This window comes from Branchiostoma lanceolatum, chromosome 4 (genome assembly GCF_035083965.1).
Source record: "Branchiostoma lanceolatum isolate klBraLanc5 chromosome 4, klBraLanc5.hap2, whole genome shotgun sequence".
Classification (NCBI taxonomy): Eukaryota; Metazoa; Chordata; class Leptocardii; order Amphioxiformes; family Branchiostomatidae; genus Branchiostoma; species Branchiostoma lanceolatum.
Window position 1 is genome coordinate 25260578 of NC_089725.1, and position 24322 is coordinate 25284899.

Genomic DNA, 24322 nt, shown 5'->3' on the forward strand with positions numbered 1-24322 from the left:
GAAAGAATATAAAAATACCTATTTACCTTTTTGTTCCCTAGAAAGTAGTAAGTCTTTCCGGTTTTGACGGGACTTGTGGGTAGTAATCATGGCCGAACCTATGTGGCAAGAGAACGAAAGTCAACACCATCTAAAAAGTGGACCGTTTCTCACAAACAGTAAGTTTTCCTGCGCAAATTCGATATCATAAGAAGCCTTTGTACACTATAGAACACACTGGCCAACAGACGGTATCAGGGAAATCGTGCAAAACGTATAGATACGATAAATGTTCGCCAAAGTTCTCTGATGACACAAGAGTTCCGGTCCAGAGGCCAGTCTGTTCAGTCACGAGTGTACTACGATCGTCAACTCAAGAGCCGGTCTTTCAGTCTCACTTGTGTAGTTTCAAGCATATGCTGTGCAAATGGGCTGTCACATAATTTCCTGTGTTTATTTCTAAACTTGCGCCGTGTATTTGTGCAGTAGTAGTCTTCTCATCACAGCAATGCAAGACAACAAAATTTATGCATGTGTAATTGCAGCAAAGTGACCAAGTGGGCGTATCTGAAAAGTGTCAACATTTAGTACTAAGGTTTCTACACATTTTTCAGCACGCCCTTGTAAGATATAAGATATATATTTAAGTAATAGTTCAGAAACTTGAATGACAATCCGGCTCCTTGAACATAATTTGATTGAAAATGGAAATACCAATTTAACATATTGTTTTTCAGCTGTACGAAATATGATATCAATAATGGCTATGTTGAAAGCAAACACAGATTTGGTCAGGATGTTTGTCTTGTAGGTTATGTAGAAATAATCTGCTTGATGTAGAATGTGCCTCGGGTAACAAAATTTTCTTTGAAGAAGGACCACCTGTTACTCTCTGCTTTCATGGCTGTTTACCGGAAAGGTAGCTTAGTACTAAATACTTAATCTCAGAGCAGATGTTGGTGTAGAAAGTCCACTGTTTTTTCTGATAGTACTTAACCACAAATAAGTGCAGTCAAGAAAAACAGCAGATCAAAAGATGTTACTACTTTTTGATCAAACATCTGCTTGGAGGTTACTAAACACAAGTTTGCATTCATGAGCCAGGGGCGCATAGACAAATATGTCCCCTTGTGCTGCTCCAAAGACCCTTTTTGAATGCTAACATGCAGTGATACCATGTCAACATACAAAATGTTCCACTGCATGCCTTTTTGTCACCTTTGTCCATATAGATTTCTACCTTAGACTTGCCCGACCACTTTGATTTGGCATATTTGTTAGCTTACGGCTAACAAGAACATTCACAAAAACAAACAGGAGGTTGCTGTTCTTCAAGCACAGGGTGGTCCCCTGGTGGAATCGACTCCCAGAAGAAGTGATCAACGCTCCCTCAGTTAATGCCTTCAAAGCCAGATTCGACAGGTACATGGAAGTTCACCCTGTAAAGTACAACCACAGAGCTTTGGAACATCCACACAAACCCACCATGACAGTTGAGTGAAATGGAATTCAACAATGAAGAGCGGTCTAAACTGGAGCAGTCCTACCTGACCGAAAATTCTACTCTACTCTACTCTACTCATATCTGAGAAATTGCATTCCTTTTATCATAGTTCTATCCATTCCTGAAAAGAGATATCAAATTATCCATCATTTGATGATAAGGCTTGTTGTTGATGATTTATCATGGCATGTGTCACGTTATTGTAAGTGTTAACAAATCTACCACCTGTATAGGTTTCTTTACAATTTATATTTTTCTGCCATATTAGAGTTATGCTATACAATACATGTTGTACATGTATATTGCACCAAATGTTATGAGATGTTGCTCTGAAGAAGTGTTGTAAAAAAAGGGAAACTGACAGCATGGTACCTTGTCTGCTGACCCCATATGGTAGCCCTGGCTGTGTCATGGATAGTGTCAACTTATATTTTTTATCCATACAGAGTTCAGGTATTATGTCTACAACTAAATGCAAATCTATGAGCAGATCTTTTGAAATCAAGATCCCAATTTTTTACCTTTTCCAAAATCTATCCAGTTGCTTGAGTAACTATTTTCTTGCATATAAGCATGGTTTAGTCGTCCTTAATATAAAATAAAAGCTATCCATGTAACTTTGTAAGACTACAGACCTGTCCTTTGTACCGAATTGTAAGTACAGCATGTACGTAGTGAAGAGATGGATCCATGGGATGTGATAGTGTTGGTATAATCTTTGTGGTATAGCATGGAGATTACATTGTATCTTTTCTTTCTGTTCTGTAGGCTAATGTGGGATGTGACACTTACTGACAAGAGGCAGGCAGAATATTCCAGAACGTAGAAAAGACTCTCTGCTCAGGTTACATATTATCGCAATCACCAAAGGCAAGAAACAAAAAAATGGCTTCGGGCAACTTTGCTCCCATGTTGTCTTCCTCACCACCTCCATTAGAGGAAGGCCATTCCATGACCGATGATTTCGACGATGATGACTTTGGGACCTTTTCAAGTGCGGCAGACTCATTCTCTCCAGGGCAGAATGACTCCTTCACATTCCAAACTGTCAAGGACAGCCATGGAGTTGATGGGGATGGTGTCAAGGATAGTCTGGAAAATGGAGGATGGGCTGCCTTTGAGAGCCATAAGCCTGGTACATTTCCTGTTCGGAACGGTCCGACTTCTGTCGTGGACTCAAATGCCAACGGATTAGAAGCTCGGGAGGGTGATTTGAAGCCTGAGAGCCTGGGCATGGGTACAGGTGCAATGACAGGAAGTGTTACGCAGAGCACTCTGAATGATGACTTTGGGGATTTCAGCAGTGTGTCTACTTCAGATGTAAGGACAGGATCTAGTGAAGGACAGGAAAATGTTTCCCAACAAGACACAACTGTTGTGACAAATGGAAGTCCAAGTGAACAAGGCTCAGCATCAGCAGAGTTTGGAGATTTCTCAGGATCGCAGGAAACCAAAAACTCTCTCACTGAGGATGACTGTACATGTCTAGGGGAGTCAAATGCTGCAAAAGAGAATTCAAGCCATGAACACACAGACTTACCGATGAAAGAGGAATCAGGGAATGATAGACAGTCTTTGTCCGAATGTGATACAAATGCCACAAGTGTTTTAGAACACACAGGTGAGGAACAAAGTCAGGTTAAATCAGCTGGTGCCTTTCCTAAACACAGTCCAAGTGATTCTGATTGCATGTCCTCGAAAGCTGAAGTTGGGGAGGGGGGCAATATGGGAATTCAGGTGGAAATTTCAGCTCCAACTGCAGAACAGCATGAAGGTCAACTCAATGACACTAACTCCCAAGGTGAACAAACTGTAGTTTGCCCTGAAGGTGACAAAGTAGGAGACTGTACAGGAAGTGCATTGGAAGAGGCAGAAACAGATGAATTTGGAGACTTCTCCAAACCCTCAGTTGGGAAACCTTTAGATGTTATAAGTGAGGAAGTTCCCTGTGACAAGGAGGATAACGATGATGGCTGGGCTAGTTTCAGAGGCCCTGCCGGGGAGTTTGGTAGCTTCTCTGACTTCACTTTAGTTGGTAAGAGACCAGAAGATGGGAACGTAGACCTGTATAGTAATGCCAGTGACTGGGGCTCTGCCAGCGATTATTCCAGACAAGACGATGAATTCAGTGACTTTGCCTCAACTCAGGAAACACCCCAAGATGAAACTTTACCCATAGATTCCCTCTCAGACGAAGCCTGTCCATCCGGTGACAGAAGCACCAAACCGGATGGAGACTTTGTTGAATCTGAAGATCTGGCAACACATGTAGAAGATGTACAAAGTAAACCTTCTGGTGACAAAGACTTAAGTTCTCAAGACACCGGCATTGTTGGGAAAAGTGTAGATGACAATGATAAACCAGCATATGATAGTACAGGGGATGATGGAGAGGATGACTTTGGTGACTTTACATCTACTGATCAGCCAACATCTGCTGATACCGCTGCAGAGGACTTTTCTGTTGTAAAGTCAGAAGATGACAGAACTGACGACTTTGGGGAGTTTTCAGCACCAGGGCCAAAAGCTGAAGACAGCGAGTTTGGTGAGTTCAGCACGGGTGACAGTAAGGAGGATGACTGGGCCTCTTTCTCTGGCCCGTCGAACTTTGGAGAGTTCTCCGAAGGCCAGGAGAAGCCTACCAAAGAAGAGGACAAGTTTGGCTCCTTTGCCTCTACTTCAGGACCGGAGTTTGGAGACTTTGGTGGCTTCCAGCAAACCAGTTCTTCTGCCAGCACTTCTATTGTAAGTGTTTTTTATACAAGTCTTGATTATAGAATGCCTGCTGACCAGTAAAAACAACATTTTTTCCATACAGGAGGATGAATAGTGATTTATCTATTTGTTTATCACCTTTTACATATAAAATCATGCTTTTCTTATGGAATGTATATTATATAACATAACAGCATCCTGAGGTATTTGATTTCTTGCTTTTCAATAGCCAAATTAACCAGCTATTATTTCTTAAACCACCCTTATAATATATATTGCTTCCTCTCATGTTTCTTCTGATGGCATTTTTTTACCAAACACCTTTCTAGATGGTGACACATTCTCATATTTGGGTGAAATTTGGTTGGGGATATACGTAGCTCAGGGATACACTCAGACTCATGTGTCTTCTTGTTCCCAGGCTGGCAGCCAGGCAGGTGATGCTTTCCTGAACTGTTTCCCTGTGAAACAGCTCGGGTCATCAGAAGTTCTGCTAGAGCTACTACTGGACATCATCACCCAACAGTCAGCACAGGCTGGACCTGACAGCAAGGACAAAAAGTAAGCATGTTGTATTGTAGTAACTAGCCAGTATTTGATTAAATTGCTGCAGGGGTCCCTGACATGGGTGGGAAGAAGTTGGTTTAATAGTCTTCACACACCGTGTTTCCAGTGAGCTCTGCCCAGTGGGTCCACACTCGTGAGGCCGCACACTTTGACGTTCTTCTTGAAACACTCCATCCAAGATTTCCTCGGTCTAACGTGACCTCTGTTACCTCACAACTGCAACTTGATGATGGGATTTTCTTATGAAGTGATGGATACATTTGTGTCTCTATACATACTTTCTAACATGAAACCAAACATTGAGCTTGTTTTACCTAAAGGTAATAGATAAATGTAGTCACAGTTGTGTCCATTTTTCATTTCTATGTCTGGCTAAGAGTAAATCATGGACTGATGGCAAGATCCTGGACAGAGAAAATGCCTCCTTTCTTCATTTCATAAATTGCCTTATGTCCATGCACTCTTTTATTCTATTCTATACATGTACATAAGACATAATGAATTGTGAGTAATGTTGCTCCCTACTGTTGCAGAACTACCCCACTGCATCTATGGGATAGTCTGAAGGACATAGACAGCACCCATGCCCTCAGCTTCACATGGATGCATTCACAGGAGCGGGAGAGACTACTGTGCTCTCTGGGGGTGGATACGCGCAATATTGTAAGTCCACAAGTTTCATGTTGTATTGTGTAGATTCCTTCACTATTGAGTATTGTGTACTGTTGTGTTCATATACCTGAGACAGGAATGAATAACACTTAGATATACATTTACCTACATGTCTATTGTTTCCACACTAACAAGACATGAAGAGGCAGTGTCAACCATTGTGTCCACACACTCAAAGAAAAATTATCACCATGTTTTCTCATTGTACTCAATGTTTGTTTTGTTCCATTCAATGCATGATAGCATTTGTGCTCATGCAAGATGCTTATGATAGATGAAGTCTACCTAACACAATGACATAACATGAAAGTGCTTACAGTTGGGAAATAAGCTTACTAAGGCAACTTCTGACAAAGTAGTTTAAGTATGATATAGTATGCCACTATCTTAACAACTTGCAACCTTATGGAATGATTTCATGTGTCGTGCTTTCCTATATGTATATAACACAGCAGGACTCGAAACACAATTTTCACCATAACTTTTAACTTCAAAAGGGGCGCAAAGTTGACTTCACATTGAACTTTTTGAGTGTTCCTTTTTTTAAGACCATCCTCCTCAAAACACCATTTTGATAACAACCCCCTCCCTGTGAACTTTATTGGATAGAAAGTCTGTTTGTTTCAAGCCCAGCTACACAGGAACTAGAAGGGTAGAACTAACCTGTGTCTGTTGTAGCTGTTTGCCTTTGCCATGCATGCTTGTAGTCTGTGCATGATGTAATGTGCTATGTTCTCCACAGTTGTTGCCTGGAAAGAAGGCTTTACCAGCCTACGCTGCCAGCTTGGTAAGTCGTAACTTCATGTTCTAATCAAACTATAGAAGTATTAGATTAATCTGTCTGTCTGTTGTACGGCCGTTTGTTTGTTTGTTTGTTTGTTTGTTTGTTTGTTTGTTTGTTTGTTTGTTTGTTTGTTTGTTTCATCCTAACACATAATATTATCCAAAATGGTCATGAATTTTTCATATCCAATTGTATATGACAATTTGTATATGACAATTCATGAGCTGCCCACCAAGATTTGCCGTGGTTACATAACACTATCAACCACTAACAAGAAGGGAGGAGTATTGTAGGAGGATATTGTAAATGATTACATCATATTCAATTTCAATTGATTCACCTTTAGACATTCTATCAAGTGAAGTTTCTACCCCCCCTCCCCATTTGTCCCTGAAAATAGGCTGCTCTTATTGGCTATCACAGTCCAGAACATACTTCCCATTTGCTACATGTTACTTTGCAATTTGGAATTTATCTTCATTAACCTCTGCATCTGGATTGATGTTAGTGTCAGTGTGACTCATCGATTTTCCTCTGACCAATGGCAAAAGTTGGCAGATATAGATTGAATGGTGAAGAAGCCTATTGAAGTAGCCATGTAAGAAGTGTCCGAAGGATGAGAGTGCTGACCTAGTCAGCATGTTGTACTGAGCCAACTTGTGTATTGAAAACTGTGCACTTCTTCCTTGTCTAGTCTGTAGCTTTTGCTGATGTTCAATAACTTGAGGATCGGACGTAAATATAAGTTTGAATCACCCAATGCTGGATTCATTTTGTTCTAAAAAAACATTAAGACCAATAAATGTAGTCTATATTGTGACATGTGACACAGAAAATTGTCAGAAGATTTTCAATGCAGATTGAATACTTGAGGTTTATCCCTCCTTTTGTAGGTTTGTTGAAAACTTAGCTATTGGCTTTTAAGTGCACTAAATGTAATTTTTGGCTGCCAACAAAAGTTAGTCACTCAGGGCACCTTGCCATGCTAAGTTTCAGGCTGGGAGATATCAGTTGACAGTCCCCTGTCTCCTGCTCCAATCCATTCTAATCAACTAATGGCATTTGGCCATTTATTGTATCGATTGCGCTTCAAGTGCAGACATGTTAATTTCCCCATCCCCTCGGTTTGAGACCCCGGAGCACTCTGTACAGATTGTAGCCCTGCCCCACATTAATCAGGGAGGAAGTTTCATTTCCCCCCAGTAGACATGTGTACCAACTGGTTATCTGTAGACTGTAGCTGACAACAACTACTGGTGTGGTAGGTGGGGTGCTCCACTGAAATTCTACAGGGAATAGATGCTGCAGTTTTATTCAGGTTTAATTTATGAACATTTGTTGTAATGTAATTCTGCCTCCCTGTTGAATGTCCAGCCCAGTCTATTTCCATCAGGATAGATGAATGTTTCTCATGTCAGAAATTGCTTGTTGGTAAAATGATATATGTAGATCTTCATACTCTTAGTTTGTACAGGCTTGTCCAGTACTTTTCTTATGTTGACTGTGTAAAGTCATGAGGGAGGAACATAACTGTCATTATTCACAATTGAATGCCAGAGAGGCAGTTTTTAGATTGTAAATTGTTGTCTTATTGGGTTAGCAAATACTGAAAGACTTTCTATGCATTATGTGTTCTTTTGCCATTTAGTTACAAGTTGCTGTTACCGGTATCTATTCCTGCCAATGTAGTTATTGATACCTATCAGCTAATTTGGTAAAAGAAACGTCGTAACCGTGGCATACTCATGTGGCACTCTAAAGATGTTAGAAATATGTTCCATCAATTAGGTATGTTAGGTTATATTGATTTTCTTCTATGACTCATGAGTAGAAAATATGATCTTTTACTGATATGACACTGAGTGCCACCTACTGATGGTTGTCAGAACTGCACCCTAAGAAATAGCCTTGATAACAGGAGTGTTCTTGTACATGATAGGGAATGCTGGAGCCAACCAAAGGTCCCGTGCAGCCGGTGTCTGCTGCGGAGAAGATCACCTCCCTCACCGTGGATGAACCAGTTCAGCTCAAGGACAATAGCAAGGTGCGATGGACAAATTTCTTTCACAATGTGTCATGGAATGGCATTGTGCAAACATTTTGATTTAATACACATTAACAAACTAGAGTTCCTCAAACACATTATCTTCGCCAAATAATCAAGGCTTATGATGGATAGTAATTCATATTTACATGCTTTGATATCACCCCCTGAAAATTTGATGGGGGGGGGGAGATAGGGTTAAGAATCATTTGCTGGTACAGGACTAGTGTACAATGTAAGTGTCTTGTCTGCTGATATATGTTAAAACTGGTCATGAAAAAGAAATGAGTACAGTATGTTGAAATTATGGGCCCTCAAAGGTTTGAAATTGCAGTGTCGTAAGTGGAATGTGACAATGAAATGGTGCAGTCAATATATATGAATAAGAATAGAATAAATCTTTATTCCATGTCATACACATTTTGAAAGACATAGTAAATGTGACTTTACCGTACCTAGCAGTGGTGCAGTTTTGGAGCAATGTACTTTCCAAGCAGAGCCGTGTTTTTGACGTGTTTTTAGGTGTTTTGTCGGGCTTTCTTTTTCGTCCCCTTTTCGTTATGTCGCCAACGTGCTTTGGACAAACATGCCTAAACTAAACATGTGAAAAAACAGCCGGACCCACACCTCTGCTTGGAGAGCAGTGCTGTGCTCTATTTGTTTATTTGACCTACTTTCCCTGGCCATCTGTTTGTAAGACCTGTTTTCGGGGAAACCGTCACATGTTTCAGGGTCCCAATATGAAATGCATCAAACTTTCCTTACTAATTATGCCAATTATATCCTGATTCGCATAATTAGTCGTTTATTATGTAAAGTACCATCTGAGCTATCTGAATGCCAAACGTCACGACGATCTGTCGACCCCTTCTCAAGTTATTCCTGTCCGAAGGTCAAAACAAGAACACCCACTGCAGTTCCAAACAAGACGCTAGGGGGCCCAAACTTTCACAACTTACTTCCTATAACATGAACTATCTACCACACAAAAATCATGACCATAGCACTTGTACAAAACATGCCCTCAAATTTTGAAGCTCGGCTGCAGTACCTTAGGAACCCGCTAGAATGCCCATTATCGAACTTGACCTTCCTTTTTGTAAACCCTACCCATCCACTAAATATCATGCAGAACCATCGACAGCTTTTCGAGTTATCTTGTCCACAAGAAATACACATCGAAACAAAGCCCGCTGCAGTACCGACGGAAAATGCCAGGAGAACCATTTTTGAACTTGACCTCCGTTTTTACAGCATCTACACACCTGCAAAAAATGATGAAGATCCATCAACGTTTTCGTCACTTTTTTTGCCTACATACAAACACAAAAAAATTCAAAGTCCGCTGCAGTACTGTTGAAAAACGCAAGGTGGACCATTTTCGAACTTGACCTTCCTTTGCACAACCACTACACACCTACCAAAAATCATAAAGATTCATCGAAGCTTTCTTGAGTTATGCTCCAGACATACATACAGACCCACCTAACAGATTTTTCAACCGAAAACATAATCCTCCCGAGTACAAGTACTCGGCGAAGATAATAACAGTCAAAACTGCCCAAGAAGACCTATATTTGGTGATTGTAAACAGGATTCTTGATGCTTGTATAAATGGGAAAAATTAGTTAAGGGACTACCAAAAAATGGTCATATTTGCCAGGTGGTCCATATGTAGAGGTGGTCACTTCTACAGGTTTGACTATACTGCAAGAGATCATGATCTGATGAGATGCAAGAGATCATTAACCCGTGTGCTCAACCTCACAAAATTGTGCTTACCATATCCATTTTCTTGCTACCAAATATTAGGCTGTTAAACACAGATGGACGTGTGTTGCCTGCCAAAATTTCCCACTGAACCCAATCAAAAAAGTGAATCAGTATTTGGATTGCAGCCATATAGAGTCTAGATTGTAATCTTATGAACTTTCATACACAGGGCTCAATATTCTAGTTTACAGATGCAGTGTACTGTAAATGCAGTTCGCATGGTTTTTATTTCACGCTAAGACGAAAGTTGAGTGTTCGCTGTGGTTTTATATGTTTGCGGAAGTGCTATAGTCACATAGTGCTACAGTATTGGACAAAAATTTTCATGGTGGTTTTAAGTGCGCGGTAGAACGGTCACCGCGAAAACCGCAAACATAAAACCACCGCGAACATTTCTGCTTTTACAGTATTTTGAAATCGCCGCACTTGCCTTATACTTCAGATGCCGGATAAGTTTGATTATATTTAATTAGCACATGTCTTCCAGGTGAGATGGAGGATCCTAACAGCTTGTGTTGTTCCTTTCAGGAATCCATTCCACCTGCAGAGTTTGACTGGGACAGCAGTGGACTCGTCAACCCCTTGGATGGTAAGAGACGTCAGTTATTTGTTACAATCTCCTCTGACGGCCTAACATTGCAAAATATCCTAGCACATTCTTAGTATTGTTTGTTTGCTTGTTGCTGTTGTTCACTTGTTTTTTTCCTGACGTTTATAGAGAAAGGGCCTTTACTTTATCCTGGGTATTCGTATGTAAGCATGTGGTTGAGGCAGGGACTGAATGATTACGTTGCCATTTCTCAAACTTTGGTTATTGAGCATCAGTGTTACTGTATATTCAGGGATGAGCTTTGTAAATCATTAACACCGGCATGATATCCCGGTCTGTGATTTTTTGCCTTTTTTTGTTTTTTTCACAGTGTTGCAATAGGGACAACAGAACATTTCAAGACTGATTAGAGTTACGATGTAATCTTAATGTGCCGTTTAAGAGTTGATGTGTGATTCTTGTGCTAGCAAACCCAGATGGTATAAAAGTGCACCCATGTTAGTGCAAAATTGAACAGAGTACATCTTCCACTTTAATCTTCAGCTATGTGGTATCTTCCCTATAGTGCAAAATGCTTGAATTTTGATCATAGCATTATTCATGACAAAAAACATATGCACTGCACTTTACCCAAAAATGGGCCATCCATTGACTAAATGATAAATCAAATGCAGCTTGAAGTGATGCTATGGAAAGATGCATTGTGTAAATCTTAGACACATGTTATTGTTTATGGTCATATACGATCAGACCGAGTGCAAGAAGACAACATTTTTATAGTCGGTACATGTACATGTCAATTTGATTTGCGTTTAATGGCCGAGCTAGCAGACACAAGGTCAAGAGGTCACAGGTTCAATTCCTGGCATTCCTGGCTTTTTGTCATGTCCTTGGATTTGGAAAATGCATTTTACACGACTTTCCTCACTCTACCCGTGTGTAAAAATGAGTACCTGAGTTCGGTTTGGAGGTTAAAGGCAGTGGAAGGAGAGGGATGGGCTCCGCCTTCCAATACCATGTCCTACACCGGGACACAGTGGATAACAACCCAATGCCCCTATGGCCTCATTAAGAAAAGGCTTTTTTACATGCACATAGTTTCAGTTCAGAATTTTTGTCTTCTCTCATTCAATCTAAACACCATTCCCAATCCACCCCTTCACTGTTTGTGCTTAAGTAAAATTACTCCATAGATAGGACATGGAAATGTGACAGAAACAATGTAGAATAACAAACAAAAGCAAAACAAAGCTCTGTCACCACACCTATTCAAATTGTTATCATTGCAGGTCCTTGCCTGCTAATTATTCTGTACATGTACACTGTACATGAAGTGTAGGGCTGTCTGTGGTACCATGCAGTGATATAAGCTTGCTGGGCTAGTGATAAACAAGCTGTAGCAGCTGTGTCCTTTTCCACCATAGGCTGAGTCATGTGGGCATTTGCATATCAAAAATCATATCTGCTGGCCATAATGACTTGTAAAACATTGCGACAGTAAAATATGATTCAGCAGATCTGCTGAAACAGACTGACAGATCAATAAATAGTGGGACGGAATTGATGTTACAAAATTGACTTAGAAATGTAAGAAAATGTGGAAAAGATATCTGTCTTGAATATAGATAAAGCAATATCAGCAAAGAAATGAGCTGCAAAAAATATACAAGATGGATGTGGGATGGCATGGTAGCTGGGGACAGGGTAACAATGGCTGAATCCAATTTACATTCAGGGCAATAATCTTGTTTCAGTCATCACAGACATTTTTAATAGTAATGGTCTGATGCTATACAGATTCATTTGTATTCATTGACAAATGGAATGCTGTCTTCAGACATATCCAGACTTATACTAGCAATTGAGACAGGCTTTGTTGGTTGAGGAAAATGTCGTTTTAAACAAATATTGAAGCTTTCCATCCTTTGCTGCTGTCAATCCTGAATAGTGGTGCAGATGAATTCATATTCAGATGAAGTGATGTCCCCAAACACATTCAGAATTTTTCTTGGTTGAGGACAATTTTGTTGCAGATAAAATTTGGAGTTATTTTTCCTTGCAGCTATGTGCCCTATTAAAGCATGCAGTAATGGTATTCAGGAAAAAAAAAAGAGATTTAAATGGAATGGAGCATTTTAAAAATTCTCAGACATGTAGCTCTAGCTACAGGCTTTGTTGCTTGAGGAAGATATTATTCTATATGAACATTTCAGCTGCCTATTCTTCGTGATCGCTACTTGTGTTGCTGTGTGGAGCTGACTGCCAATTACCCCCGCTAGACATGGAGTCATGTCTCATTGTCCCTCTGTGTTCTGATCTCACTGATAGGCCGTTTCAATAAAGCTATCATGCTGCAGGACGACGTGTGCGCAGTGAAAGCAAAATCAGCAGAACTGGCTCTGTCAGTCTATGAAAGCGCTGACACCACACTTAATAGATTGGACCTGTTCAGAAATTTGAAGCATGCTTTAATAGCACTAGCAGTACTCTCTGATGACTGAGAATTTTTTTTGAAAGTGATTGGCTTAGACAAAAAAACATTTAGAGTATCCTCTTGATTGAAATTGTGGTTGAAAATCTTTATGTATTTTGGCCTTCACAGTCCCTTCAATGTTACAATTTTTTTAAACCAGGCTTTTGGGTAGTGTCCTTCATATGAAATAAAATCTAGCAAGATCAAAATGAAGCGTGAGCCAATAATTGCTCTGCCCCAGTACTGGTGTCTTGCTTATCGTCTTGGTTTGTATCCCTCGCCATTAGTCAGCAACAATCAGATAGCAGCAGGGCAAGCATTTCTATAGCCTCAATGGATAACAGGTTGCATGACATTCAACACTGTGTTAATGGTTTTACGATTTGGATAGTTTGAAGCCTGATAGTGTTCTCTTGAGGACACTTGAAGAGGACAATGGAACACTCATTACCAGATTCTTGTGCAAGCAGGGTTGGAGATCTGCCCATATTGCAGGGTAGAAAACCTGGCTAATGGCCAGAATATGGAGGCAGGATGTAGGGAGAGATGAATCATGCTAGGTTCCACATTTTCTTGTATGCCACACAAATGGCTTTTTTAGATACAGATATAGCACCATCTGCTTTTATTCTGTAGTCATTTTTCCGTTGCACACCTTGTGTGCATTCAGATGGGCTGTGATGTGAAATTGATTTTTCGGAATAGAGAGATAAGAAAGAAACAATTTTCATGCACATATTATCAGCACATCCCTACAATAAAAACAGGAATTACAAAATAACTGTTCTGCCAAGGAAATGTCACCTCTCTAATGATATGAACTGGACATAACTAGCAACTAAAAGCAATAGAGAAAGCATGTTGTGTGAATATTATTATTGTGTCAAACTTTCAATGATAACTGTAAATTAGCTAAGAAGAACTACATGTAATTAGCAAGTATAACAATACGGATAAACAAGACCTTTACGGAATTATGCAAGGTACTACATATTAATGTTAATTAGCTGAAAATAAAGCGGGACTGGGGATCCTGTATTGTTGTCACTGAGTGAAAAATAGTTACCATTTTACCTTCATGTACAGTATGCGAACACCAGGTTTCCTCATTACACTTCTGCCAGGGCATTGTATTAAATGCCAATACACAATCGCACATTTGTTCCAAAATCTAGAGTAGCAAACAGTACTGCCTTGGATGGTGCCACTGGCTGATTGCCAGGAAAGGCTGACAAGGCTCTCTCTGTTGGGCATGCCAGCCAACTGGAGCATGGGACCTGATATTGCTGTAACCCTGACATATGCCCAGTAGATACTCTGTCAGTTACCTGTGTAGAGCAGATGTGGTGGTTCTGGCATGGTAGAACTCTGCCAGCAGTGCTCATCGCAGGGAAGACAGGGCTAGAAATTCATGTTTGGGAATAGGTGCACTGGTGCACCTGACCTAAAAATTTGGGTGCACAGAAATAATTTTGGGTGCACAACAACAACAAAAAGGTAGAATGTCAGCAAAATGCATTTTACAAAGTAATACATCAAACAAAGTACAACAACTTTTTCTTATACCTGAAATTCAAGAATTATTCTGTATACTAGTGTACAATAGTACCTCTACCCTATCGCCTACAAAAATATCTAAGTGTACCGGTGTACCCACAGTCAAAAATCAGGTGCACAGCTCCAATTTTAGGTGAACAAAAGTGCACATGCACCCACAATTTCAAGCCCTGGTAGAGAATGTACATGGCATGGACAGTTGTAGTTTAAACCAGTTACCTACTACAAATAGAAAAGGTTCACAAGGACAGTAAAGATGATTTGATGAAATAAGGTTGGAGATTGAAATATATCGGTTAGAAGAGTAAGCCAATATTTTGGCAAGAATTGCATCTGTACAACTTACAGTTGTAAATGTTATTATAGGTACACAGACAACCTTCTATCATTAGACCTTTTGTGGAATTGCTGGTAATATGTATCTGCAATGGATGCATCTTTGCACCACATCTTTATTGGGCCTAGGAAAAAATGTTGTATTCCCGATTACCTGACCGACCCTAGCAATAAACGGAAAACCCTTGTCTTTTTTTGGTGGTGCTAGCAAAGGACTCAAGAATTCAAAGTGGTCTTTCAAATTTTCTTACAGTATTTTACACTTTGTTAACAGATACTGGCTTTGTACAGTTGACATAAGAATGTGTAGGAAACATTGTCTTCTTTGTTCAGTTTATTGATACACATACTTGCGCACTTGTACAATACATATTCTTATAATTACACTACGATGTTGAAAACATCAATGCATTAAATTTTTTTATCATTAAACTGTATTTGGTTGATCACTTTGGCCGAAATCTAAAATAAAAAGAGAAAATCCCAACCTACCGACCTAATTGTTTCAGGACCGTAATCAAAAACACAGCACTAATTTTCCTAGGCCTTGGTTAAAGTAAAGCATGAGTCAACAGAGGGAGGTGAAGACTGAATTTGTCTTCCTTTATGGCAGGTCTCCAGATGAGGGATGAGTTTGGAAATGTGACAGGAGGCAGATCGGGTATAACACACTTTGTTTTTGTTGTTTGTTTCTTTTTGCACGGGTGGCTCGCACTGCTACTCTGGTATCCATCCTATTCTGGCCCCTATTTGCTCCTATGATCGCTTCTTCGTAAAATAGCCTGGCACCCATACCCATTTATATGTTTGGCCCTTAAGTCATTATTTCTTCAAGTTGTCAAATATTCTATAGAAGCAATGTTAGATCTACTGGGATGAAACTTCCAAATGCCTGTTTGAACCCCAGCACCATGCTGTTACAGAGGACCAAGCAACTGAGAGCCAATCAGAGCTCTTGCGTATATTTAACATAAAGCCAGTTGTGTCTCAATTGTTCTGGTGCCAGGCTACTCTGCAGGGAAGCAATCAGATGAGCAGACTTGAGCTAGAAAAGGATGGATACCAGGCTGTTGCACTGCTGGTGTCAATGAAACTTTCACCACCTCTTACCTTCTCTGCTTCTGGCGGGTTGACGCGTGTTTCAGCTGGTTATGTAACATTCACTCACATTGTTGATTCCTATTAGGCACAATATATGGTGGCGTGATATTTAGGATTAGTACAAGTTGGTGCCTGTATGTGGAAAAACCTAATGGTGTATGTAGTAATGTTCTAGAAAAATTATAACACATTTACTGTACCAAAGTTGAGCCTTTCAACTTCTGCAGACTATGATTATATGAATACTATGTCTGCTTCAGCACTTATCAGTGAATATTTCTTGTGGTACCTTGTTTAAGGAATTTCACTTTCATCAGTACCATGTCTGAATTTGCATGGGTGGTACCTCTCTTTGTTAAGTTACCTCTAATTCTTCAATCCCTGATTTCTGCATAAGGTATGGTCTTTTCCCATTAACATTTTGCACATCTTTCTGCTAATCCAGAATGTACTGAACAGATTTGTAAAAACTGCTATTAAAACATACCAGTCTCATCACCATCGTTGTCTTTCTTATTCAGATGCTTTCATGTTCAAAATGTACTGACCTGAACTGCAATCGTTCCACATTAGTTGGTGTTTACATGTGCTAGATTCTGCTGGTGTACATTCTGACCTTTTCAGTCTGATGTATCAAATCAAACAAAGCAATCATCATTATTATGATATACTGTAAATTCAGAAATATTCGCGGTGGTTTTATGTTCGCAGTTTTTGCGGACCGTTTTACCACAAACTTCAACCACCGCAAATATTTTTGTCCAATATTGTAGCAGTATGTGACTATAGCACTGCCGCGAACTTAAAACCACCATGAACACTCCATTTTCGCCTTAGCATGAAATAAAAACCACGCAAACTTAAATGTATTTACAGTAGTACACACACATAGTGGGTGCATGATATGTATATGTGCTGTAAATGCCTTTACTTTCGCCGGGATTTAATTTCGCAATGAGGAGAAAATGGAGCGTTCACGATGGTTTTTAGTTGGTGGTTGAAAAAATCGTTTTAAGTTGGAAGTTTTTAAGATTACCCCAAAATGTGCAAACATTAAACCACCACGAAAATTTCTACATTTACAGTACACCCTAAGGTATAACAGTCATCGTTCTTAGAATGTTCCTTGCTTACTGGGGGGAGGCATCTTTTTCATGACAACAACAGGAAGTCTGGAAAAGAAGCTTGAATGTTGGTTGAGAGTGATATAATGTTACTAATTTACTACGATACTTGATTATTTTCTGTTTCTGGCAATTGAATTGGAAAATGTGAAGGGAAAGAAAATGATAAAGCTGTCGATGATTGGCAAAAATGTTAACGGCAACAACATTCAAAGATCTGAAAGATTTTGAAAACAATGACTTTATTCTATATGAACGTTCTTTGGAAGATTGACCTATGACGCGACGTCACAAGCACTTTGTGTGTAGTCTAACCACGGAAAGGGCTGGCATTATAATTGAATACAGTCTATCTGTCTACAGGTGTAACGGTTATGTATACGTAATATATGTAATGTATTGAGGATCAAATCTACGCTTTCTAGTAGTTCTATTAGGACAAAATGAGCCAAAAAAAAGACCTGCCAGTAAATCTTGTTTCTTTGATTGCAGTCATGGCTATTTTAGTACATCATTACTGCTTCATATTGAAAGGCACAACAATCTTTCTATTTTTGACCAGAATAACTGGCAGCCAGCATTTACTAACAAGCTATTTTTACCTTGTAGTCAGCCAATATACGTTTTACAGCAACTTGCAAACATTTAACCCCTAAAATTGCCTAACTAACCTGTCCAATTTCTGCAATGAAACTTTCCATCAATAAGATCTTGGCAAAACACTCTCTTATATTCTGTCCATCCATGGAGAGGTTGAATGAGAAATGGATCCATGGTGGCGCCATCACTATATGCATACCTGTGTACATGACATGCGTTCTAACTCCATACCTCTCGCATTCATAACTCGAGAGAAACTTTCTGTCAATAAAATCTTGGCAAAACACTCCCTTATATTCTGTCCATCCACTGAGAGGTTGCACGAGAAATGGACCCATGGTGGCGCCATCACTATATGCACACCCGTGTACATGACATGCGTTCTAACTCCATACCTCTCGCATTCATAACTCCGTGCAATTTGTGAAGACAATAATTCTGTGTCATCCCCAATCATGCTCCTTCCAGCCTCCACCAGTGGCTCTACTGTCCTAAACCTCGACTTCTTTGCATCAATTGACGACGACTTAGGCACATCAAGCAAATCACCAGGTAACAGGACGCTAACTGTGTAGTTCTGTACTCACTGTCTGTTTGATAAACCACACTTTGCTTTAACAGTACTTCTTTCTCCATTCCTCCTTTGTCTGTGGTATCAGTGGTGGTGAGTAGTGGCTCTCATTAGTCTATTATGATATTTTGTACAGATTTGTGTGAGGTAGTGTAGTAGCCTGGCATTCATCCTATTCTAGCTCCAGTTTGCTCCTCTGATTGCCAGGGAAGCGATCAGAGGAGCGAATCTGAGTTAGGATAGGATGGACACCAGGTTAGTGTAGTAATAGGGTAGGCATGTATTAATTTGTGCTTTTCCTTTCTTTCAGTTGTATTTTCTGACAAGTGTGGTGTGATGTTGTTTTCTAGGGCATGTTGGCTAACTGTTCTTTTAATCCTAGAAAACAATTTCTGGTGTGCAATACACGGTGAATCAAGATATCTAATGGGCTCGAATTGTTTACATAAAACCAGTGTAGGTGAAAGGATTGAACCCTCTTAGAACAAAGAGAGGGACATCTTTTGAACTGACTGAGACACATGAAAATGAAAGACTCCTGAAAGCTACACTTTACCTTACTGGCACTCGGATTGCTATGAAGATATGAAGATATGGGTATACTTTTTTTTCTTTTTGGTTGATCTCTGGTGTAACTGTAAAGGCAAAAGACATCCTTTGAAAGTCCTTCTGAAAGTGCTTCTGAAAATGTACAAAGATCCATACCGGATTATGCTGCCTAGTAACTTGACCTGGTCAGACATGCAGGAAAACCTTATGATATCCTCTTGGCTCAATTTTTTAACTGGGGTGTCGGAATATTGGGAGGTCACCTGTTCTGTTCTAAGCTCAGCCTGGCAGGTGGTGCTAGCTTAATTTGGCAGTAAGAACTGTTTTCCAGTCCAACAAGGATGATGGGCTTAATGCCACGTTGGACATGCTAAGAACTTGAAACTGTCAAACCAAGAAAACAAAATATACATTGTGACCTCCATTCAAAATGCCTATTTGTTCACCCCTGTTGCTACTGACAAACCATTTGTGATAAAACAAGACATGTACCTGTGGCAGAATGTCCTTTTCCTGCATATTGTAGCTCTAATGTCACTTGGTATCAGTTGCATGAATCGCCAACTGAAGAATGGCTCTAATTGTTTCATGCCAAATTATTCCCCTTTTCTTGCAAATTAAGTAGTTCATTAATACAGAAGATATACATATGATCCAGAAAGAAAATATATGTGTAATAAATTGTTTAAGATGCAGCAGTATTAAAGAATAGATATTTACTTCGATTTATTTTTTCATCTATTCTGTAACTAGCATTGGTCCTGTAAAGAAGAGAAAACATGTTAACAAAGCTCTTTGCTTCTCCCTTTCTCAGCCCCCCTGGACGCAGCACTGATGGGTCTGGGCCTGGACTTGTCCCCTAGTCTTGCCCCACCCCCTGGAAGCAAACCCCAGTCCACCACCTACGACTCCCTCCTGGCCAGCATCAAAACCTCTGCCACCATCACGACCCCACTACGGAAAGATGTGGACAAGGACCTGAGCGAGGAAGCGCGAGGCATCATGTCTCGCCTGCCAGAGCTGTCCTTCATGACTGCCAAAGTGCTGATGTTTCCTGCCAGTCTGAGTAAAGCGCAGGAGGATACACCAGGTTCAGATGGTAGCTAGGGTACGTTTATTATCACCTCATGGGAACAGGCTGCCATGTTCATGACTACATCTGGCATTCTGTTTTATTATAACAGTTGTATAACAGTTGTACTTCCCAGGAAGAGAAAATAAGACATTTAGTGGCCAGGCCAGGTTCTGGCCCTTCGTTCCCCTTGAGGTAGGCTCTGGAACACGAATTGGCGAAATTCGAGACACGAATTGCGCCACGTAGAGGCGCAATTCGTGGCGCGCAAAGCGCCACCGGGGGGCTAAACTCGAGATCTCGAATTCGTCCACGCGGAAGCGGTAGCGCGAAGCGCAATACAAAACCGGCACTGACATGGCTCGCATAGCGCCACCGGGGGGCGAAACTCGAGATCTCGAATTCGTCCACCCGGAAGGGACAACGCGAAGCCCGCAATGTATTGACATCATGAGCTACGTAACTATATGTCCAACCAGCGGTGGCAGCGAAGCGCATATTTACGAAACACGGACCCGAGTATCGTCTTGCGATTTAGCCATTCTGTTAAAATTAACTTGAAATATATTGTAGTCAGCAATCGTTGGTTTGTTAATCACCGTTATATCAATAACATTCCGTTTTATTTGCTTTCACAGGACCTGGTTACGGGGCTGAAAAATCGCTAACGCATTTATAGTGACAAAAATAGTGCGATAAGACGCAAGAATGAGACAGTATGTGTTCTTAGTGTCAAGAGAACTTTAAAAATATACCACTGACCTCCTTTTACAGCATGGCTTGCAATGCTGCATGAGCCTTAGATGATGTTCTTGCTTTTTTAAGTGCTAGTTAAGTGTCCTCTTTGATTTTGTCTTTTCTCGCCATTTACATGCAGAATACAAGTTAGCATGAAGAAACAATTAAGCATATGCCTAAAAAGAATAACTCTGTTTGGGAGAGAGTTGATCAGTAAACTCATGGCCTGAAAGCTATTTTCAATGAGAAAACTGATTGGAACATTATAATTTATTCCAATATTTCCAACAGTCCAACGGATGTTTTTGCTCCTGTACCAGTATGGTTAGCTCATTTTTCTGAGTGCGTATATTGGGAACTGACTATTATAATTTCTCAGCAATGCCAAACACTTACTCCCAAGAAGGAGGTTGCTCCCAATATGATGTATTTGCTGTAATCCTTGAAATTTGTGAGATGTTCTTTATTATTTATGACCGTGCAAGCAATACCATAGCAGGAAATAAATGTTACCTTGTCACATGTAGATATTAGATGATTTGTTCAGGGTTGGGATGATATACCTAATTAGTATACCAAAATCTGTTGTACCTTGGAAATGCTTGTAGATAACTGGCAGCCATGTTCTTGTACGTGTATTTTGTCCATCAACATGACCAAAGGAAGAAAATGTAAATCAGTACAGGCTAGTTTTTATGTGATTTTGTAGTTGCTGCCTATTCTTTAACAGGGAAGATATAAATACATATGGATGTCTAAGAATAAAGTTCCAGATGTACACTAGTGTGCTATGTATAGTAATCTAATATAGGTCAATCTTATTTTAGAGCAGGAACAATAGTAGGTAAAATGTAGAGTGCCTATTTCCTGCCTAATAAGGATGACTCAGCAAAAGTGTGCACAGTGCCATTGTACACAGACTATCTCAGACAAAATATTGTTCCAAATGGAGTTACAGTCCTTGTTAATCAAATCCTTGGTACAACATCATTTTGGGTGTTACTGACATGGTTTCTTGTATCAAAACATGCAGAAATATGTCTGTCATTTTTTTTGTTTTCTGTTATTAACTGAATGTTGTTACTCTTTCCAAGAAAATATTGAAACAATAGAAATGGAAAGCTTTTAAACAAATTGAAGTTCAATGATTACTCATTAACTGAGAATGTCATACCCATTATATGTACATGTAGTATGATGTACTTGATATGATCTGGCTCTAACAATGTTTATTTGATGTCAATCTAAAGTAATGTATTGATGTATCTTGCATACCTGATAATATCCATTTGGGCAACATAGGAATAGTGCCAGTGCATTGATAATCGTAATCATTCTGTGCAATTTATGTAAAGAACCTACAGATACAAAGTCTATATTTACTTGTTTCCCTCTTCCTGTGATGTTGTCTTCCATATGAACAGGATAATAGCAACACAGATTTATTTTTTGTGTATTACATCTTCACAGCATTTACATATGGCTGAAGTACAAAAAGTTGAATTTATAAAAAAAAAAGCAGTGGCTGCAAAAGCAATTGCCTATCCTCAAACTATGTATGTATACATGCACCACTGTATTGGAGACTTATCTTTAGCTTTGATCTAACATACTGTGAATGATTGTAAGCCGTCAAAAAAGCTGATTGTAAAATCATATTCTAGAGTCTAGACTAACATGAACAACTGGCTACAATTCTATTGTCAAGTAGATGTTAGAGTTGATTTTGAATGCTTTATTCCATCATACATACTATGTAGTTTTATTTATACTCTCCAAACAGAAGTTTGGCTCTACTTGGCAATATAAAGAAATCGGCACAAATTATAAAGCAAAAAAATGCCTAAAAACGCCATATAAAGCACAAAAAAACGCCTAAAAACATGTCGAAAATCAGCCGGAGCCAAACCTCTACTTGGAGTAAATAGTAGGCCATACAATGTAGTAGTAAAATCAATGAGGTTCCAGGGACCTCCTTGGTCAAATTAACAGCTAAATGTGTGTGGTAGCTGCTGTCATCTGTGCATTGTACTGTCGTTGCCTTTTGTGTAATGTATACAGGAGACCCACATTTATATTGTGCAGAAGGTACATTGTTTACAAATGTTGAAACTGTCAAATGATGATATGAAGGGTAACATAATGCCAGTCAAAAGGAACACCCAAATATTACCAAGTCCACATGTGATGTAGTAGCTGGTGGAGGTGCTGTGTACTTCTTGGTTCTTTGGTAGACTTCCCCTAAGAGAAAATTAGTTGTTATATTGTGTATATACAGAAAAAGGTGACGTATTCCCCGTGTATATGAGCTTGCTAAAATGACAACCATTGAATGTTAATAAAAGCTACTGGTATTCTTCAGACAATTGTCTTGGTTTTGATGGAATTGCATGTCTCAAACTTTTTTTTAAACAATATTTTGTTCGGGATGATAAATATCATAATTCATATCGTATTCCCATTATTATGTTTCTTGGAGGTTAATCCCAAATGAAGGTAAGCGGATTTCCATATCTTTACATTGATATAAATGAATGCCTGACAAATGTAATGTTGATATGGAGAGTTGGTCGTGAAATATTTGCAGTGGTTTCATGTTCCTGGTTCATCACAATCCAAACATATGATCAAGGAGGTTTGATTGAAACCTTGATATGATCTGTCTCACATCATACAACCACAAACTTAAAACACTGAATACCTCCTATCCCCAGCAAAATTTGAATGAATTTGATACACTATCTTTCTGGAAATGTCCCTCCCTTAGCTACACACACATGTACATTGTAACGTTACATACACTAAAGAAGAAGACTTATTCTTTGCATACGTTCTGTCAAAATGGATCTATAGGAAAATGTGATAAAGCTTTACTTCAACACAACTTCCCACAATCTATCACTTCAACACAACTTCCCACAATCTGTCTGTTAACATTTGAACATTGTAAACCCTTAACAGTGGTGTCCCGCATCCTGTTACCATATACGGTAAAGCTATGCTGTTCATAGTAATGCATCAACGACCTTGCCCTACTAGTCTGAATGGTAGCAACAGACTTAGGAATTGGAGTAGATCTAGCATTTAGAAGTATTCTGAATTTTAGTTGATGTTAAAAAAAACTTTATCAAGACTCATTAAGTGTGTCACAAGCTGGACTACATGTATCTGCAGTAGTCAGGTCATCTGTCTAGTCAATATGGCTAAATCTACTCAAAGGCCTGAACTAAAGCTCTCAAAAAGCCTGGGGTGCTAAAGGATATTTGCCTGTGGAGCTTGTAGAAGCATCAGAAAATTCAAATTTCAGTTCTAGCATTATCAGTATCTAGCATTTAGGGCTTCCTCTTTATCACTCATGAGCACCTATACAATTGTGCTAAAACTTTTTGTTTGCCTGTATATTTTTTATCCTTGCTTACTTTAAGGCTCAGCAATTTAATTAGTTGCTTCTGGGAATAGCCTGTCCTGTTTTTCCCATTTTGAAAAAAAAAATCGGGTCACTATTCCCATTCACAAATTTCTACTCCCAATTTTACTATTTGTTCAGTTGTAAAAGTCAATAGCCATCAAAAAAGATTATGATGGCCTGCACATACCTAAAAAATGTGGTCAT

At 39.5% G+C, this 24322-nt stretch overlaps 1 protein-coding gene across 6 annotated transcripts; it reads left to right on the forward strand.

Annotated features, from left to right (window-relative positions):
* The first annotated feature begins 34 nt into the window (after positions 1 to 34).
* Positions 35 to 23075, forward strand: LOC136433630 (aftiphilin-like). 6 transcript variants are annotated; one of them, XM_066426029.1, is made up of 11 exons: positions 35 to 158; positions 2252 to 4228; positions 4620 to 4759; positions 5299 to 5428; positions 6180 to 6224; positions 8161 to 8265; positions 10567 to 10627; positions 15568 to 15615; positions 18248 to 18331; positions 19714 to 20007; positions 20610 to 23075. In XM_066426029.1, the coding sequence occupies exons 2-10, from the start codon at positions 2369 to 2371 to the stop codon at positions 20004 to 20006; spliced, it is 2766 nt and encodes a 921-aa protein (XP_066282126.1). In that variant the 5' UTR covers positions 35 to 158; positions 2252 to 2368; the 3' UTR covers position 20007; positions 20610 to 23075. The 6 variants fall into 6 exon arrangements, with proteins under 6 accessions (XP_066282126.1, XP_066282129.1, XP_066282127.1 ...); XM_066426032.1 differs by lacking the exon at positions 18248 to 18331 and having other exon boundaries at positions 19714 to 23075; XM_066426030.1 differs by lacking the exon at positions 6180 to 6224 and having other exon boundaries at positions 19714 to 23075.
* Positions 23076 to 24322: the final 1247 nt, after the last annotated feature.